Source organism: Cnephaeus nilssonii (assembly GCF_951640355.1).
Source record: "Cnephaeus nilssonii genome assembly, chromosome: 9".
Lineage (NCBI taxonomy): Eukaryota > Metazoa > Chordata > Mammalia > Chiroptera > Vespertilionidae > Cnephaeus > Cnephaeus nilssonii.
Window position 1 is genome coordinate 29,469,530 of NC_137080.1, and position 21,814 is coordinate 29,491,343.

At 37.6% G+C, this 21,814-nt stretch overlaps 1 protein-coding gene across 1 annotated transcript in view; it reads left to right on the plus strand.

Annotated features, from left to right (window-relative positions):
- Positions 1-6,810: 6,810 nt before the first annotated feature.
- The window catches only part of ZC2HC1B (zinc finger C2HC-type containing 1B), a gene marked incomplete at its 5' end in the record, with an annotated part of 30,323 nt that continues 15,319 nt past the window's right edge, over positions 6,811-21,814 (plus strand). The window contains 5 exon segments of the mRNA XM_079781162.1: positions 6,811-6,851; positions 8,825-8,939; positions 8,941-9,018; positions 11,543-11,662; positions 12,207-12,345. Of these exon segments, the coding sequence (XP_079637288.1) occupies positions 6,811-6,851; positions 8,825-8,939; positions 8,941-9,018; positions 11,543-11,662; positions 12,207-12,345 (493 nt within the window).

Below are 21,814 nucleotides of genomic sequence, written 5' to 3' on the forward strand. Positions count from 1 at the left end.
ATTAAAAAATGGCAAACACATCCTTCTCCTGTGTCCTTTTTTTGTTGTTATTAATCCTCACCCGAGGATATGTTTATTGATTTTTAGAGAGAAAGGAAGGGGGAGAGAGAAACCGACATGAGAGAAAACATCGATGGTTGCCTCCTGTATCTGCCAAACAAATCAGCAACCCTTTTGGTGTACTGGCGACACTCCAACTGATCCATTCAGCTGTGCCCTCCCCTGTATTTATGCTCCTTCCCTGTTTTATGTTCATAGCATCTATTGGCATCAGATCTATTTCACTCTCCTCTCACTGAAACTGAGGGCAGGGAATTTATTTACCACTTTATCCCCAAGGTCTAGAACAGTGCCTGGTTTTGGGTAAATGATCTCTAAGTAGTATGTAAATGAATGGATAGTTGGGAACGACTTTTCAGAAAAAAAATTGCTTAAAGGAACAATGGGAAACAGGATTAATACCAGCAAGGAGAAAGAAGGCCTAAAGTGTCCCAGGTAGGGGCCAAAATCAAAGAATTTGCCTGCTTTATCTTAAGGACTTACTTTGTTTAAAACTCCATGAGTGGTATAAAATCACTTCTTCAGATATTTTAGAACTGTTACAAGTCAAACTACCAAGAGCAATTACATTTGTGTATATGACCTGTGGTACCTTGTATACAAACCTCCATTATGATGTCATCAAATCACCTCAGGTGAAGGATAGAACTCTAGAGTCTGTAACTTACTGTTACATTATCAATACCTTTATGTTGCTTCTTCCTGTGTGCTGATAGTATGTTTTGTCCAGCTTGTTTGTTCCAGTTAATGCAAAGAGAAGGTAAAAATTATAATGGCCTCACATTTTAATTGAGAAACTTAGAGGAAAATTTTTAATAAACACATACTCACTATTCAAGTTAAGAAATCTTTTAGAACATACAGGCCACGTGTGGGTCCATCTTCAATTTCATTCCACACTCCTCTTATGTACTATACAGACTTCATCACCTGTATGGTATCCCTAAACACAGTGAACACCTGAGAAGTGTAAATCTAGCTCTATGAAGACAGTATTTGCCACCATTTGATGAAGACATTTTTGAGAAGATGGGCTGAATAATCTCTGAGTCGATGCTTTCAGCTTCTAGTTTGCAAGAGCCTTAGGTGGAGATGTTAGTGAGCAAGGTGATGAGTAAGTCCCAGGCAACGTAAGTCACCACAGTTGGAGCATCCTGGATCTCTTGTAGAAATATCTTTAAAGGTTGTATGCTTGTTTTATATTTTTTGCTTCTAAGCTCCCCTACCCCCATCTCAAGAGAAGATCAATGCAGAACCTAACCATGGAGTGAAATGAGTATCCTCAGCTAATCTAGACATCAGAATATGAAGGGGAGAGCAGGCATCTCATTGGGACATGCTCAGACAAGCCAAGTAGAACACAGTGGGAGCCAGATATACTAGCACAGTGGTCGGCAAACTCATTAGCCAATAGAGCCAAATAATCAACAGTACAACGATTGAAATTTCTTTTGAGAGCCAAATTTTTTAAACTTACAACTTCTAACGCCACTTCTTCAAAATAGACTCACCCAGGCCGTGGTATTTTGTGGAAGAGCCACACTCAAGGGGCCAAAGAGCCGCATGTGGCTCGCAAGCCGCAGTTTGCCGACCACGGTACTAGCATAACTGTTCTCAGGTTACAAAGGCAGCGAATCTCTTAGTCATGACAGTCTTCAACATGTTGGTGTTTTGAATCTCACACCTCCACCCTGGACTGGTAGCCCTTTGGTGCAGGTGCCTAGATGTTTTCCTGGGAGTTTCCTCTCTCCCGTGTTGAATTGCCTAGTTGCTCACCTTGTGGAGCCTATCCTCCAGCAATTCTTGAGTCAGGGTACACGGGGTATAGACTTTGAAACCTTGAATGTCTGGAAATGTATTTATTCTACCTGCATATTTGATTGATGGGTATAAATTTTGGGTTGTATATTATTTTCCCTCAGAAATTTAAAGGATTTGTCCCATTTATCTCCATTTTTACTGTTTGAAATCTGAAGTCATTCTAATCCATGACACTTTGTATGTTACTGGTTTTATTTCTCTGAGTTGATAGACTTTCTAGTCTCCAATGTTCTAAAATTTGACAATGATATTTAATGGCATAGATCTGTTTTCATCCTTTCAACCAGGGGGCTGGTGTCCTTTCACTTCTGGAAATGTTAAATAATTGTTTTTATTTCCTTCCTTGTGTTTTTTCATTTTCTCTCTTAAATCCCTATTGTTTGGAGTAGGGCCTTCTGGACAGGTATTGGCTTATTTTTCTCTCCCTTTCTATGTCATTTTACTTTACTTTCTAGGAAATTTCCCTAGTTTTATCTCTCAACCTTCTATTGAGTTTTTAATGTCTTCAATAAGTCTTTTAATTTCCAAGAGGTTTAATTTTCCTTTAAACTGCTTTGTTTTGGTCTTTTGTGCTAGAGACTTTCCTCATATCTTTGGAAAGTTGTGTCCATGATTAAGATTGGAGGAAGAAAACACTAGAAGCTTTTAAGTGGATGAATAGTATTTGATGGTTTTGAGCTTTATTGTAGGGTAACCTGGATGAGCTGTTTGGGACTCTCCCCAAAGTCAGCATCTTCCCTCTTTCCTTATGGAATAGTTATATTCCCAGGGAAGTTTTTGTGCCTTGGGAGTAAAGGACTAGCAAGCAGAGTTCTGTGAGCCAAGTAGAGGAAGGTATGTATGGGGTGTTCTCTGCTCTCAGTATTGCTATTCGTGAGGTTAATCACTAGATTATATACATACATGTAGGGGTTGTCCCCAGAAAATGCACACACTTACATTTTCTGATAACTCAATTAATGTTTCTTTTCAGATTTGACCCATTGGAATTAATAATTATTAAAAGTGTGTATACATTTTTTGGGGGGACACCCTGGTGTGTGTATACATGTGCACATACAAATACATATACAGTTAATCCTCATCAACCATGGAGTCCCTATTTGCAAATTTGCCTACTCACTAAAGTTTGTAACCCTAAAATCAATACTCATGGCACTTTCATGGTCATTCACAGACATGCATGCAGCAGGTATAAAGTTGAGTCACCTGACATGCATGTTCCCAGCTGAGGTAGAACAAGCCTTCTAGTTTCAGCTCATGCTGTAAACAAGTGTCCTTTTCACGGTCCATTGGGTGTCACATTTTTCATGTCTGTGCACTTTCTCTTGGTGATTTCGCTGTTTAAAATGGCTCCTTAGTGCAGTGTTGAAGTGTTATCTCGTGTTTCTAAGCACAGGAAGGCTCCAGTGTGCCTTACAGAGAAAATATGTCTGTTAGGTAAACTTCATTCGAGCATGAGTTATAGTGTTGGCCCAGAGTTCAGTGATATTGAATCAAAAATATTTATTTAAATAAGGTCTCTTTAAACAGAAATACATAAAACAAGGTATGCATTGATAACAATTTCTGACCAGAGGCTCACAGGAATCTAACCCTGTATTTCCCCCCAGAATAGTAAGTCCAGTGTTTGCTCACTTAGTGCTCACAGAGACTTTATGGAATGTCACTACACAAATACTGGGAATCAGCCATATGTGTGTGTGTATCTACATCTACCTACACACACCTTCAGCTGTGCCTGGTGTTGATGCTTGCACTGACCTCCTCTTTCACCCTTTCTGGAGAGTAGACCTATGCTGCAGCTGGGGAAGGGCAATCACCCAGGGGTTGTGGAGTAAGGGAGGCATCTAGGAACCTTAACTTCTTAGGAAACTTGCACCCTGACCCTCCATATTTTAGCAGTCTCTTCATCCTCCTTATTTACCCTGTCTCAGTTCAGAGGTACGCGCTGCTCCAGGGGTTCCTGTGACTTTGAAGGGTTCTGCTGTGCAAATCTGGATGGTTCTCCATTCTCCCTCCTGTCTGCTTGGGAAGTGGATTTTGATGTAGCTTTAAGTCCTCCAAGTTGGTTACCATGTTTATCAGCTTTCCAGATTTCCAGGTTTTTTTTGTTACTGTCTTTTGTCCCTGTCCTTGTGTTTTTCTGGGTCTCTGTGTCCTTTTGTCTGTTTACTCTAGTATTTTGGGGCTTGGGAGAGAGCAAATATTGATGAGCTGTTTTCTCTGCCATCCTAACTCATTCCTTTTCTAGTTTCACAAGTCATGTTCCTGAGATAAGTTAATAAGTTGAGGTCATACCACCTTGGCCATATGGCCTTGGAAGATGTCCAAATTGCTAATGTTTGCATATTCTGGATTGTAAAGGATTTAAGAGTTCTTTGACTTGCTAACAAGGGAATGAGAAAACATCTCCCTTTTTATTTCTTTATCATGCCTTTATGAGGAAGTGTGAGTTAGTAGGTGTTTTTACAAAACATTCTTCCAACTCAGAAAGAGAATGTCTAGTCAGAAGTAGAATTTTTCCCCCAATTTCATTACAATCATAATCCTCTCCAGGCTTCTTATAAAATTTTTGAACTGAGATCTTTGTAATGCTTATTTTTCACTGTCAACATGCTACACAAAACTGTTTTATCACTTCCATATCACTTTCCTTTCCTCATTTAAAAAATTGTCTAAGATTATAAACCAATGTATAAAACTAATAGCTACTTTAATAATCTACGTAAGACTCGAGCCAGGGTAAAGATAGGAATAGCTAAATTGATACTCATTGTTGTAGAATCTTTTCTATCAAAAGGGTTATGTGTTTTTTAAGCACTTTATTAAATGTGTTACAAAAGAGATTTAATCTAAAAGCCCAAAGCCCGTGTCATCATCAGATTCCTCAGATTCTTCCTTCTTTGCTGGGGTAGCCATGGTGGAGGGGACAGGTCCACCAGCCCCTCCATTGCAGATGAGGCTCCCGATGTTGACATTGTCCAGAGCCTTTGCAAACAAGCCTGGACAGAAAGATTCAGCATTTACACCAGCTGCTTTAATGAGGGCATTAAATTTAGCCTCTGTCATGGTCACCTCATCATGGTCACCTCATTGTCGTGTGGGATAAGGACCTAGTAGATGCAGGTGAACTTCCAGACAGAGGCCATGCAATGGGCACATGCTTAGCGAGCACTGCCAGGCATAGTGCTCGTGGCTGGGTGAAGTGAGGGCCCTCCCTCCCCACCACAGCCTTGGCTTCCTCGGAAGGGCCGAGCACCTTACTGGCAGTTGGGGAAAGAGGTTCAAGTAGGTTTTTAAAATCTTTTATTCTGATTTTTTAAATCTTTATAGAAAAATTGAAAATGTAGGAAAAAGAAATAATCACTTTTATTCTTATCACTCAGTGTTAATTACTGCATATATATATAGAGAGAAAGACCTGTATAGTTAATATACCATTAACATTTTCCATGTTATTCTCCCAAAATAATTTCTAATGACTACATTCTCATTTGCTGGGTGGTGATCTTTTTCTGTAAAGACCACATATAATTTTTGGCTTTGGAAATCATATGGTCTCTGTTACAACTACTCTGCTGTTGTCGTGTGAAAGCAGCAAAATATATTACGTAAACAAACAAATGGGCATGACTGTTTACCAAGACAAATTTATTTACTAAAACATGCAGCTCCAGATTTGGCCCATGGGCCACAATTTGCCAACTCCTAGATATTTTTAAAAACTTTTAATTTTGACATAATTATAGTTCACAAAGTTTCAAAATAGTATGAGAGCCCATGTACACTTGACCTAGTTTCCCCCAAGTTACATCTTAAATAACTACAGTGCAATAGCCAACCCAAGAAATATATAGTTCTGTACCATATTATACATGTGTAACCACTACAATATACAGGACTATTCCATCACCTAAAGATCTTCCTCACTCTACTCCTATGTAATCACAACAATCTCCCTCCCCATCTAATTTCCATCGCTATAATTTTGTCATTTTGAGAATGTTATACAAGTGGAATCATACAGTATGTGACTTTTGAGATTGACTACTTTCTCTCAGCATTGAGATCCATCCAGATTGTACATGTATCAATAGTTTCCTTTCTATTGATGTATAGTATTCCAGGTATGGATGTCACAGTTTATTTAACCATTCACCTATCGAAGGGTGTTTTGGTTATTTCAAAGAATTCTTTTAAGGTTCTAATGATCATATAGTCCATGTGATTCGGCATTCTGGAACAAACGCTGTAGACATCATTCGTCTCCATGTTTGGTTCAACTGACTTAAGTAGGTATTCCCTCCTTTCCTTGTTAGTCAAACTTCCAAGCTGAATGTCATTCAGAATGTGATGGTCCATGTATTTCAATTGAATCATATTGTATCTGTCATTATTTTAAATTCACTGAACTCTTTAAAACTCATTGATTTATAAACCAGAAGGTGTTGTTTCTCAAGGGACTTCCATTTGCTTTGCAGGTGAGTACTGATATAATGTGGCTATATTTCTGGTAACAGTTGAATAGTCTTGATTCTCATATCAGGTTCAAGTGTCAGTGTTACCACTTATTATCTGTGGTCTTAGAGAAGTCACCTAACCTTGAACCTCCATTTTCTTATCTGTAAATAAGAATACCAACCCTGTCTCACAGTATTACGGTGAGGAGCAAATGAGATTACACAGGAAAAGTGTTTGGGGAACAAGAAAACACTATACAAATGTTAAAGTAATATTTATACAAACAAACTGTCACTAGTGTTTTAGAAAAAGCAGCAGTTTTATAATTAGGATGAGTAGTTTTTATTAACAAGTAAGTATGTGGAGGGGTGGGATATCTTTGCTAAAAAAAAAAAAAATTAAGACTGTATTTTACAGAGAAGGCCAAAAGCACAGAGAGGATGAGTGGTGTTGCTGTATGCTGTAATGGATGACCTGTGTTGCAAATACAATACCATCTGGCAGATGTGAGAAGAAATCATTTAAATCAACAATGTGTGTAATGAACTACCATCTGATTCCTGTTAATCAAGCCTTCCTTTTTTGAACTGTCTTCCCTTGGTTTCCATGACCCTGTTCTCTCCTGCTTCTCTTTCTGGCTTATCATCATCATCTCTTTGGCCCTCAAATATGGAGTTCCCTCGGGATCATCCCTGTACTTCTCTTTCCATGACCTCTTCCCTGGCAGTATCATGCCTTTACATCACTCTCCAAACAAAGCCTGCATCTGTGTCTCTAGCCCTGACCTCCCTCATTTCCATCCTGCTGGCTGGCTGACTCTCTTTCAAACTCAGTATTTCCAAAGCTGAGGTCATTTTTCTTACTAAGATGGCCCTATTTTTTAAATGCTGCATTTCTCTCCACAGCCCTACCATCTTCTCTGTCCTCAGGCATCCTTCTCTCGCTGCCATCACCCAACTCCCTCAGATCTAGTCATGCTGTCAATTCTTTGACCATAGTGTCTTCCATTTCCTCTTACCTTTCTATTTCAGGCCTGCAACTTTAGCTTTTTAAATAAAATCCTGTCTTTCCTCCTTTCTGTCACATCAATCTTCCATAGTTGAGGTTCTTCCTCATCGGTGTTCTTGATTGCTCCCCTTGTTTGGAGAAAAATGTCCAGATTTTTATTCTAATATAAAATCTTCCCCATGATCAAACTGCTTTTTAAATCTGTATATACTCAACTCCAGATGAACAGAGAGGAAGTAATATGAAGTGCAACTCTTTTTTTTTTATTTTCAGAATTCCATAATGTTTTCCCTTTCTCGTGACACTTTGCTAACTTCACTTAATTTATGTACATACGTTTCTCCTTTTCTGGGCTGGACCCCACCTATGGTTTCTCTCAATATTCCCACAGAGTTGCACGTAGCAGATATTTATTGAATGAATGATTGGTCCTGTGGTGGAAACTCAATTCTTGTTTGGCCCATACATTCAATACGTATTTATTGAGCACTTTACTATGGGTCAGGTACTTTGAGGCATTGAGATATAGTGGGCCCAGTTTCAGCTTTTTTTTTCTTTTATATTTGAGTTTATTCTTTTTTTATTTTTTTAATCCTCACCCGAGGATATGTTTCCATTGATTTTAAAGAGAGGAGAAAAGAAAGAGAGAGAAAGAAAAACATCACTGTGAAAAAGAAACATCAATCAGTTGGCTCCCATCCTCACCCTAACCCAAAACCTGGTTATGTGCCCTAACCAGGAATCGAATCTGCAACCTTCTGGTTGATACTCCAGCCAATTGAGCCACCTGGCCAGGGAGAGTTTATTCTTCATTTGACTTTTCAAATACCACTATGGTTAAATATTAAAATAAAATAATAGCAAGTACTGAACCTATTGTGATTATAATCCTTCACTCATTCACCACTGCACATAAAATGCCAGCAGTATCATTCACTAGCCCCATCAGGAGGTCTGACCCTGAACACAACCCCTAGGATGATGTTCCTCATTTTCATAGGCTTCTTCATTGTAATCACACCTCTTTCCTGATTTCAATCAAAATTGACCAGTTCTACTTGGTGCATTTCATCAGTCTCTTCTACTTCCTTCTTCATGGTTAGGAGTTATTCTCCAGCAAAGATTGTTTATGGGAAGAGAGGAAACCATTCTCAGGAAAGTTTACCTTAAATTCAATGACTAGGCAACTTTTTCCTCATGGTCTCTGATAAATTGGTGCACCTTCATTGAGCATACCTATAGACCTTCCATTCTAGTAGGAACCCTCAAGACATTCCCATTGGATTATTTATGGCTTCATACTAAACTCTTAACTTTGTACTTAAGTCTAAAGCAAAGCTATCAGGCACTTGTTCACAAATATATTTATCAAATAATTATAATTATACACTGGTGGCCTGACGGATATGGAATTTACCTGTTTAATGGCATGAGAAGAAAACACAGGTGAGTTTACAGAGAATCTTTCTAGGAGAAGGAAGTGGTTGGTGGGGAAGAAAAAAAAGAGTGAAGATAGCGAGCTATTGAGGTCTCCAGTTAGTCATTTCTTCTCAGGCAGGCAATTCCTTGAAACTAACATAATGTGCTCTTGGATCCTATACAGATGGCAATCAGGACTTATTTCCCTGTGAAGTCTGTGGAAGACGCTTTGCAGCAGATGTTCTGGTAAACATAAAGACGTTTTGTAGATGTGTTTCATTGGAGTTAAATGAACTGTCAAGTTAGTGAGGAGGCCGCAGTGGCAGAGATTAAAGACAGATGTGGAGGGAAAGCAAGGGAAGAGGAGTACACAACCTACGGTTGGCAGGCCCGGAGGACACGGAAGCTGTCCGATGCTGCCCACATTCAAACGGGCGCTTATGAAACCTGGTTCTCTAGCTGAAAGGGTGCCAGAAGAAAGGATCTTGGCACAGCTGATTGTCTCTTGAGAGGTTTTGGCTCTTTCTCCTTTTCTATAAGCATCAGAAATCCAAAATTTAAGGCCAAAGCACCAGGGAAATTAGCTAGTCGAGAGGAATGAACATTGAATTTGGAGCATCTGGAAACTTGGCTTTTAGCCTCAAATTTGTCACTAATTCTGACAAGTCCTTTAACCTCCCTCTGTTTCCTGCTTTGCCACGTACAAAGACAGAATCCTCCAATTTCAGGGTTTTAATGTGATTTGAACAAAATGAACATAAAGCCTTTTCCAAGATCTAATTGTTAAGCCAATTTCAAGCTAACTGTACATCTCATTTCCTGATTGATGCCTGTAAGGTGGAATAAAGCTTGATTTATTTCAAAGTTAGAGGATCAAAGAGCTATTTATACCCCAACATTATAAAAAGATTCCCAAGAAAAAGATGATTTAAAAAATTAGGTTTATAATGCAGTTGTTAGTTGGGACATTTAGATCAAAGAGACTTACATGGAACTACAAGCATTTGGACTTACAAGCCTGACTGCATTTGAGGCAAAAGACTGCAAAATGAGGTTTGTAGGTTTTATTTCTCTGGTGAATTTTTTTTTTAAAAAAGTCCCTAGCTGGTTTTGCTCAGTGAATAGAGTGTCGGCCTGCAGACCAAAGGGTCTTGGGTTCGATTCCGGTCAAGGGCACCTACCTTGGTTGCAGGCTCCTCCCCGTCCTGGGCCCTGATCACGGCTTGTGCAGGAAGCAACCAATCAATGTGTTTCTCTCACATCTGTCTTTCCCTCTCTCTTTCACTCTTCCTAAAAATAAGTGGGAAAAATATCCTAGGGTGAGGATTAACAAAAACAAACAAATGAAGTATTGTTCTTTTAATTAAGTGCAGGTAGGATTTCCTGAATCTAGAAGGAGACCTCCAGGGCCTCTTGTGGCCTGGCACCCACTGGAGTGCTTGCCTTTACCTTCTCCAGCCTAGGCCGCGCCCCATGGGAGGAAGGGGTTTGAGACCTAGGAGGTGCCCTTTGAAGAGGGGTCACTAAATGTCAAGTGCATCTCAGGTCCTCTCAAGTTTTATTTCCTATGCCTATCTCTAGGCTCCAGAGAGCATCTGATCAACTGATCTGATCTCTCTCTTTTAGTTTCAAATGGTATGGCTTGTTTATAGACAGGTGCAATGATTTTCATAGACCATGTGTTTTGCTGGGTCTGAACAAAGCTACTATGTAAGTGATAGCTCTTATGAGTTACATTTCCACCAACGAAGAGGATTTAGAGGAGAAAGCAAAGATTTTAGTATAATATCTTAGTAGTGCAGTAACAGACTCTATAAAGTCAGTACACGGGCAGAGCTCAATGTGTTAGTTCCCTGAGTTTTGTAACAGAAATACTGAGGACTACTGGCTAGATTTTTTTAAAAAAATGTTTTCCCTGCTGATCATCTTGCAAATATTGTAATATTTATTGTAATAAATGACTTCACTAATCATGTGGGATGTTTGGGTACAATTCAAGGAAACTGTGTTTATAACTTAAACAGAATTGGTATGTTCTTCATGCATTTGTGTGGTTGTTCCAGTTGTCTTTTGCAGATGTTCTCAACTATTTCTTTGAAACCTCTCCACTCCTATTCAGGAGTTAAGTGGTTATGTGGAAAAGTGGCCCATTTAAGCTCAATTTTGAAATGCTGAGTGGAAAGAGGTGTTTTTCTGAAAAGATTCTATTGGTGGGAAGCTACGTTTCCCCTTGCTACATGCACAGAGCTATTTCAAAAGGGTGGTAAAACTGAATATTAAAGTTCTTGGAACTCGAATTTCCTGTTATATTACTGGATGACTTGATTTTGAAATTTAGGAACAGTAAAGGCAGGAAACTGAATAAGTAATCAACAAAATTTCATTAGTTAAAATGGCTAAATGGTCAGAAATATTGTATTTCAGTTTCAACTACAAAGTTTGTCTTTTCAACATTATTTAATGCTTAGAACCATTCATTCTGCCCAAGTGGTAGAGTTAAATGTGTAAAACCAAATTTGAAGTAAGTCTCTCTAGCTGTGGAGACCTTTTATTGACCTTGACCGTTCGAACATAATATCTAGTTATGTGTAACATGGGCGAGGGAAGCCAGATGGATTTGCTCTGCTGTGATTTGAGAGTTGGAGAATGTACTTGGCTCTGAAGGTACAACTCAGTCCCTGTAGTGAGGGCTGCCTGAGTACACTGCAGCATTACAAACTTGGTGATTTGTACATTAAAAAAAAATTAATCCCCACTCTTTCTTTTCTAGGAAAGGCATGGACCAATATGTAAAAAACTCTTCAACAAAAAGCGTATGCCTTTCAGTTCCGTAAAACAAAGATTACAGGGCACTTACTTTCCCACTGTGAGCCCGGCTCGTCAATCCAAGGTATTATCAGTATCTTCCTTATTGTTCATGATTACATCCTTAAGTACATTAAAGCCTCTTTCTGGCTCTCTGGTTTCATTCTTGCTTGATAGAGCAATGTAAAGCCATGTAAGTATAATCCACCTTTACTGTTTTCTTTTTAATCATGCTCACTGAGATTTCCAAATGTATTTCAGATACTTTCCAGATGTGACAAAAAAGAATCTTGTTTATACTTTCATTAGAGTAGCATTAAATCTAGCAATTAACTTGGAAGAAAGTCACTTTAAACCTTACATTTAAGTCTTCCTTTAAGGCTTTATAGTTATGTTGTTTTTCTGATTATTTTGTGTTTTCCTTCACTACTGCGATTTGTGGATTTTATTACTGTATTTTCCAAACCCGTTTTAGTACTTTTGAAAAACAAATTCTGCTTCCCTCTCCAAATTTCACAGTCCTGTTTCCTGTAAATTCAAATCCCAGCTGCAAAAGAAAAAAATAAATTATAGTGGAGAGATATATAGTCTAGGCTAGTATATGTTTTTGTTTGTTTGTTTGTTTGTAGCCTCAACCAGTGAGGAAAACTAACTGGAGACAACAACATGAAGACTTTATTATTGCAATTCAATCAGCAAAGCAGTGCACCCTAGCCATGAAAGAAGGCCGCCCTCTCCCACTACCTCCCCCCGCGTCCATCAACCCAGGTGTGTGGCCAGTTTGGTTTGTTTTTGACATTAACTCTTAACCAGTTGAGGCTATGCTCGATTTTTGGCCAAATTATGCCTTGCTTCTATTTATTCTAAGATTAACAATAGGAATTAAGTTATATAAAAGTAATTTTATCATATAATTTATCTTGTCCTATTTTTTCTCCCCTCAATTCTGCCTAAAGATTCTGTGTTTCCTTCTAACTCTGTCTCAACATAAGAACACCACTGTAGCCAGTGTCATGGCATTACATAACTCCAGGGGACGCTGTTCACATCATGGTTTAATGAGAACGGAACTGTGTAGAGCAATTTAAGATACATTAGCTCCCCAATGTCAGATACCTACAGCTCTTTTTTACTTTTTTGAGATAAAATTCCCATAATATAAACTTCATCATTTTAACCATTTTAAGTTGTATAGTTTAGTGGCCCACAGCCTTTTTACCCTAAACGTTTTATTTTGAAAAATTTCAAATCTACAGAAAAGAGGAAGGAATAGTACAGTGATCACTCATATACCTTCCACTGAAATTTGAGTTTTTGACATTGTTGTAATATTTTCTATTACTCATTTTATTTTTATGGCAGAACTATTTAATAGCAAATTTCAGAATTTTTAACACTTTATTCCGTTATGCATTTGTTAAGTGCAAATACATTTTCCTGCATGACCACAATACTATTTTTGCACTTAACATATAGACTCATGTTTTCTCAGTTTTCTTAAGAGTGTCTTTTAAAGCTTTCTCCTCATCCCCCAGCCACAATCCAAGATTCAATCAAGGTTTATGCATTGTCTTATGTTGTCTGTTTAGTTTCTTTTAACCCTGTACAATGTCCCTATCAGGCCAATTATCTCTAGAATTTCTCATGTTCTGGATTTGTCTGTGGGTTGTTGTTGTTTTTTTTTTTTTAGTTATATTAGTGTTTAACTTGTCCTTCTATTCCTCCATCTTTCTGTAAGTTGGAATTTAGGCCTAGAGGCTAGATTAGATTAATATTCATATTAATCCCTTATCAGATACAGGATTTTCAAATATTTTCTCCCATTTGGTGAACTGTCTCTTGATGCAAAAATGTTTTTAATTTTGATAAAGTCCAACTTTCCTTTCCTATTGTTGTTGTCCAGCCATTGATCTCAAACTCCCTCAAAAATCATTGCAAAATCCAATGTCATGAAGCCTTTTCCTTGTTTTCCTCTAACAGTTTTATAGTTTTAGCTCTTACACTTATGTCTTTGATCCAGGTTGAGTTAATTTTTGTATGTGGTGCAAAATAAGATACCAACTTCATTGGAAATTGGATATCTAGTTTTACATGTGGTTATCTAGATTTCTCACTGTTTTGATTAGCATAGCTTTGTAGTAAGTTTTAAAAGCAGGAAGTGTGAGTTCCCCAAGATTGTTTTGGCTATTTGGGGACTTGAGATTTTTTTCCTTTTTGAAAATGCCATTGGAGTTTCCAGAGGGATTGCATTGAATCTGTACATCATTTAGATATTATTGTCATCTTAACTATATTGTCTTCTAATCCATGAACATAGAATGTCTTTCCATTTATTTGTCTTCTTTAATTTCCATTAGCAATGTTTTATAATTTTTAATGTATGAGTCTTTCATATCCTTGATTACATTTATTTCTAAGTATATTATTCTTTTTGAAGTTATTATAAATGGAATTGTTAACTTAATTTTCAGATTGCTCCTTGTTGGTGTATAGAAATACAACTGACTTTTGTGTGTTGATATTGTAAACTGCAACTTAGCTGAATTTTATTTATTAGTTCTACAGTTGTTTTCCAGTGTGGAATCTTTAGGGTTTTCTACATATAAGATTATATAACTTGCAAACAGATAATTTTGCTTCTTCTTCTCCAATTTGTATGCCTTTTATTTGTTGTATCTAAATCTCCTGGCTAGAACTTCCAAAAGTATGTTGAATTACACTGGCAAAAGTAGACATCCTTGTCTTGTTTTCCATTGAGTATAATGTTAGCTGAGGGTTATAATTGACTATTTAAACATAAATAATAGCATATTATAGGGATTATAACATGTGAAAGTGAAGTGTATGAAACCAATAGGATGAGATTAAGGAAAATGGACATATATTGTTGAAAGGTTCACATTATACACGGATATATATAGTATTATTTGAGGGTAGAATATTATATTATAAAAATGCCTATTTTAAACCCTAGAGTAAGCACCCAAAAATATTGACATATAGATAATAAGACAATATATGGAGTGGAGATGAAAAAATGTATTCCAAAAGAAGACAGGAAAAAAGAAAAAAAAAGGAACAAAGAACAGATGGGATAAAGAAAAATAGCAAGATGCTAGACTTCAACCTAATTCTGTGGACAATTGTTAGAAATGACCTGAAACTTCAGATAAAAGGCAGAGATTATCAAACTGAACTATAAAGCAAGGTCCAATTATATGCTTTCTACAAGAAACACTCTAACTATAAAGATACAAATAAGTGGATCAGGCAGGTGACAGAATGAATTGGTGGCCCCATGTGCCAGATCTAGCTTCTCAAAGCATGGCAGAAACGCAGATTTCCTGATCTATAAATACCATAAATTCAATATTTTAGAATCTTCAAGTTTGAACGTCAGGTTAGAAGTCAGATGTTGGTTTTCTTGGAGGGCTGAGGAGGGCCAGAAGGGAACACATGGGAAGTCTCCCTTGTGTTCCCATTCTGGTGGGACTTTGTGTTTTATCTGGGCTGTTTACATGGGTGTGTGCAGTTTGTGGACATTTCATGGAGCATACACTTACTTGTGTCTTTCATCTTCGATAAAAAGGTAAAAAGAGAAATAAACAGCAGGAATGTCAAAATGACTGTTGAGTGGCATGTTTAAAGCATGGAAAAAGATATACATCAAATAATAATCATAAAACTGCAGTGGCTAATAATATCAGGCAAAGTAAACTTCAGGGCAAGTATTATTAGCAGAGATAATGATTTAAAAATATATTCATCAAGAAGACCTATCAGTTCTAAATGTTTATGTACCTAGTAACAGAGCTTCAAAGAACATGAAACAAAACTGACAAAACTGGACGGAGTAGACAAATTCACAATTATATGTGGAGATTGTATCATTCCTCTCTTAGTAACTGATGAAATAAGCAGCATGAAAATCAGCAGAGATATAGAAAACTTGAACAACAGTATCAACCAGTTTGACCTAATTGATACCTATGACTATAACGTGACACATGGCAAGAGCAGAATATAATTCTCCTCAACTATATTCACCCATAGACCATGTTCAGGACAATAAAGCAGGTCTAAAAGGATTAAATCTAAAAGTATTAAAATCATACAGACTATGTTATTTGACCACATTAGAGTTAAAGTAGGAATTATGATGAAATTAACAACTCCTTTCTAAATAATCCATGGATCTAAGGCAAAATTAAAAAATATTTTGAATTGAATGGAAATAAAAACATATCAAAATTTGTGGGGTTTGGCTAAAGCAATGCCTTGAAGGAATTTCATAGCTTTAAATACTTATATTAGAAAAGGAGAAGGATTTAAATCAATTACCTTAAATTTTATCTTTGAAAAGTTAAAAATATAAGAACAAAATTACACCTGAATTAAATAGAAGGAAGTATGTAGTTTTAAGGAAGAACATAGTTTCTATTGGCAAATGTATCAGACAAGGGTGCATTTTATCCCTACTTGTTTAATTTGTACATAGAATATATCATCTGAAAAACTGGCCGAGGCTCAGGAAGGAGGAGTGAAAACTGGGAGAAGAAATATCAATAACTTAAGATATGTAGATGATACCATCTTTCTGGCAGAAAGTAGCAATGATTTGAAACAAATTCTGGTGAAAGTGAATGAAGAAAGTGCCAAAGCAGGACTGCATTTAAACATCAAGAAGACAAAAATCATGACAATGGGAGAAATGCATGTACCTTTAATGGAGACATTGAATAGATAATGAAATAAAGATTTTGCTTACCTTAGTTCAGTCATCAGTTCAAATGAAGACTGCAGCCAAGAAATTTAGAGATAGCAGAGACTGAGAAGGGCAACCATCAGAATTAGGAAAGATCACCAAGAACAAAGATGTTATTACAGACAAGGCTAAGATCTTCTACACTCTCGTATTCCCAATTACTGTGTATCAAAGAGATGGGGGGAGGGGGAGGATTTGTTTGAAATATGGTGTTGGAGGAGAGCTGTATGGATAGTCCATGAAAGAAACCATGAAAGAAGCAAGAATCCACAGGAGCTGAGCAGGGCTGCTGAGGACAGGACATTGTGGACATCACTCATTCAAAGGGTCACCAGGAGTCAGAACTGACTCAACTGCATGCAACACACACCCAAATTATCAATGTAATTAATCATATTAACTTTGTTAAAATATTCTTTATTGTTTAAAGTATTACATGAGTCTCCTTTTCTCCCCATTGACCTCTCCCCTGCCACCCCCTCCCCCAAGCACAAGCCCTCACCACCCCCCTACTGTATGTGTCCATTGGTTTTGCTCATATGCATGCATACAAGTCCTTTATCATCTCAATAGATATAGGCAGAGCCTGTAACAAAATGTAACACCCATACATGCTTTAGAAACATACTTAGAAAAGTAGAAATGGAAGGGGACTTCATTAATAAAGGTCATCTTTGAGAAAGTATAGCTAACATCACACTGAATGGTGAAAAGCTGAACACTTTCCTACTGAGAAATGGAAAAAAAATAAGGATGTCCTTTCTGACCACCTTTATTCAACACTGTACTAGAGATAGTACCCAGTGTAGTAAGGAAAAAAATATTTGATATGTATAGACATATAGATATATACAAATATATATGTGTGTGCCATATATAAATGATATATACCTATATCATTTGAAGATTGAAGAGGAAGAAGTAAAACTATATAACAACATGATCATGAATGGGTAAATGTAGAAAATCTTAGGTAACTACAAAAAAGCTACTGAAATTAAAGTGAATTAACAAGCTTTCAGGATATAAGGTCAATATACATAAGTGAATTGTATTTCCATATACTAGGCTTACACAATTGAAAATGAAATAAAAAATACCACTTGCAATAATATAAAACATTGAATACTTAGGTATATATATTTTAAAATATGTAGACCTATAAAATGAAAATCTTATAACTTAGAGAATGTTAAAGAGATATAAAATATATGGACAGATTTACCATTTTCATGGTTTGGAAGACTCAGCATTGTGTTATGATGTCAGTTTTCTCCAAGTTGATCTGTGGCCTCAAGGTATTTCCAATAAAAATCCTTGCAAGTTTTCTTTGCCAAGTAGGAATTGACCAGCTGACTCTAAACTTATATGGAAATTCAAAGGGTCTGGAATAGCCAAGATAGTTTTTGAAAAAAGAATACATTGGAGGAGGTAGACTCTCTCATGCCAACACTTACTATAATGTTACAATAATCATTACAATTTGGTGTTGGTGTATCAATTGAACAACAAAGAGAATCTAGATATAGACTCCCCCTCTCCCATCTATGGACAGTAGGTTTTTGACAAAAGTAATTCAATATGGGGAAGGATAGTCTTATTAATAAATTACATGGGAAAGCTTGATATCAATATGGGAAAATGACCCTTAATCATATACAAAAAGTAATTCTAAATGGATCAGTGACCTAACATAAGTGCTACAACTATAAAATTTCTAGAAAAATAATCTTTGATCTAAGGGTCAAGTTTTCTTAGGCATTAACAATTTTTAAAAAGAAAATTGATAAATTGGGCTTTACTAAAATTTAAAATCTCAGTTTTGAGAGACACCATTAAGAGAATGCAAAAGCAAGCCACAGGCTGGAAATAAATATTCATAATACACACATCTGACAAAGGACTCATATCAAGAATATATAGGAGAGAGAAACCAAGATGGCAGCATGGGTAAACACCTAAACTGCTGCCTCGCACAACAATTTCAAAACTACAACTAAAAGGCAAAACGGACATCATCCAGAACCACAGGAAGGCTGGCTGAGTGGAAATTCTACAACTAGAAAGAAAGAGAAAAGCACACTGAGACTCACAGGAGCTGCAGAAGGCAGAGGTACAGAGACGCGCACACGGAGAGGGCTGGCAACTGAGTACGTGGCTGGCTTTCTCAATCGGGAGGGAGACAAAAGCTCCCGACTGCTCTGAACTCCAGTTCCGGGCGAGACTCTAGGGACCCAGACTTATTTGGGGAGAAACTGGACTGTCTGGCAGCAGGTGAAACTCAAGGGCGGCTTTCTCTCAGAGGTGCTTGCAGCGATTATCTCAGGACACTGAGACCCAGGGTCCTCTTAGGGCAGGGCTGACAGGAAGCCAATGCTGTCTGCTCTGCCCTGAGACTCCGCCCTATTCAAGCTGAGCACAAAGGCTTTTGCAAGTCTTGTCTCATAAGGGTGTCTCCAGCACAGAAGTTCTCCCAGCGTAGACACAGCTGATCCTCACAGCCAATTGCCTGGAGGTCAATTCCTCCCAGTGATACCAACAGCAATCAAGACTTAACTACAACAAGACTGTGTACACAGCCCACAAAGGGGTGCACCAAGAGTGTCCACCTCAGGTAACTGGGGAGGCTGAGCCACTGGGCCCTATAGGACACCTAGCACACAAAGCCACTCTGTCAACTCAGGGAAGCAGCCAAAATGTGGAGACAAAGAAACAGATCACAAATGAAAGAAATGGAGGAAAGCAAATGACTGGATATAGAGTTCAAAACCACGGTTATAAGGTTTTTCAAGAATTTTCTAGAAAAGGCCGATAAATTTAGCGAGACCCTTGAGGATATGAAAAAGGACCAACTAGAAATTAAGCATACACTGACTGAAATAAAAAATAATATACAGAGATCCAACAGCAGACTAGAGGATTGCAAGAATCAAGTCAAAGATTTGAAATACAAAGAAACAAAAAACACCCAACCGGAAAAGCAAAAAGAAAAAAGAATCCAAAAATATGAAGATAGTGTAAGGAGCCTCTGGGACAACTTCAAGCGTACCAACATCCGAATTATGGGGGTGCCAGAAGAAGAGAGAGATCAAGATACTGAAAACCTATTTGAAGAAATAATGGCAGAAAACTTCCCCCACCTGGTGAAAGAAATAGACTTACAAGTCCAGGAAGCGCACAGAACCCCAAACAAAAGGAATCCAAAGAGGACCACACCAAGACACATCATAATTAAAATGCCAAGAGCAAAAGACAAAGAATATTAAAAGCAGCAAGAGAAAAACAGTTAGTTACCTACAAGGGAGCACCCATATGATTGTCAGCTGATTTCTCAACAGAAACTATGCAGGCCAGATGGGAGTGACAAGAAATATTCAAAGTGACAAATAGCAAGAACCTATAAACAAGATTACTCTAACCAGCAAAGCTATCATTCAGAATTGAAGGTCAGATAAAGAGCTTCACAGATAAGAAAAAGCTAAAGGAGTTCATCACTGCCAAACCACTATTATATGAAATGCTGAAAGGTATTCTTTAAGAAGAGGAAGAAGAAGAAAAAGGTAAAGATAAAAATTATGAACAACAAATACATATCAACAAGTGAATCTAAAAATCTAGTGAATAAAAAATCTGATGAACAGAATAAACTGGTGAATATAATAGAATCGGGCATAGAAAGGGAGTGGACTGACAATTCTCTGGGGGAAAGGGATGTGGGGGGTGCGGGAAGAGACTGGACAAAAATCGTACACCTATGGATGAGGACAGGGGGCGGGTAAGGGCAGAGGGTGGGGTGGGAACCAGGTGGAGGGGAGCTATCGGGGGGAAAAAGAGGAACAATTGTAATAATCTGAACAATGAAGATTTATTTTTTAAAAAAAGAATATATAGATAACTCTTACAACTCAATAATAAGACAATCAGTCCAAGAGGGAAAAGGCAAGAGATGTATTTGAACATATGTGTCAAAAAATAATGAACAATAACTATATGAACAGATATTCAATATTATTTTCATCAGGAAAATGCAAATTAAAACCACAATGAAATACCACTACATATCCACTTGAATAGCTAAGACCGACAATACAAGTAATGGCTAGATGTGGAATAACTAGAAGTCGCACATGCTGCTGATGGGAGTATAAAATAGTACAGCCACTTTGTACTGGTATTTTCTTAAGCATAGGTGTAACTCTACAGCAACTCCAACCCTAGCTACTTATGCAAAAATCTGAAAACATGTCCTTAAAAAATACACGTTCATTGTATTCTCATATAGCATAAACTGGAAACAACTGAAAATATTCAACAAGGGAATAGATAAACAAATTGTGGAATATTTACAAAATAGAACACAATTCAGCAGTAAGAAGAGATTGCCACTATACATGCAGCATCGTGGATGTTCTATTATATGAAACTAGAGGCCCAGTGCACAAAATTGTGCACTGGTGGGGTCCCTTGGTGTAGCCTGCGGGGATTGGGCAGAAACCAGCAGTCCAACACTGCCTGCCACTCCTGCCTGCGGCTCCTGCTCATCCCAGCCCCACTGTGCCTGCCACCCCAGCCACTCAGTAGGCTTGCTGCCGCTCCACTGCGGTCTCCGGGCTGCGGTGGCCAGCCGTGAACCCTGCATCTGGTGCCCATCAGTCAGCTGAGTGGTACTCCTGCTGTGGGAGCGCACTGACCACCAAGGGGCAGCTCTTGCATTGAGCATCTGCCTCCTGGTGGTCAGTGCACATCAAAGCAACCAGTCATTCGGTCACTTAGGCTTTTATATATACAGATTATAACATCTTCAGTGATGAACATAGATCTTTGGTTGCTTGAGACTGGACTTTGGGGGATATTGACTGAAAGGACATGAGGGAACTTTCTCATGTGATGGAATTTTCTGTATTTAATTGGGGTAGTTATACAAGTGTATATATTTTTCAGAACTCATTGAACTGTACATTTAAGATATGTGCATTTGATTGCATATATATTATTTCTCAAAGTTTGTTTTTAAAAGTTAAAAACCCACTGTACATAGTGTGGTGAAGGCCTGGGGTGGAGTGTGGGGGTGGGCAAGAAGGGGTCAGTGGTGGGGGAGACATATGTAATACTTTCAACAACAAAGATTAAAAAACAACACTGTGTAATTATGCTATAAAAATTACCTGAAAATGTCAAGTGAACATCTTTACCAGATAATAATTTTAGTAAGTGCTTCACTCTTGTTGGATATTAATGAAAATGTAGTTAGAATATTATGTGTCTATGATCTTCAGTAGAAAGAGCTATGGCTGTGATTTTGATAATATTTTGACCACAAGCTTCATATAATGAAACATCTTTTATGAGAAATACTTTTATTTTAATAGCAGAAGCTATTAAAATAGCTACTTAAACAACTACTTATGGTTCTTTAATTGAATAAGTGAACTATGTCAGATGAAACCATGTGAATTTCTGTAATTTTCAAAT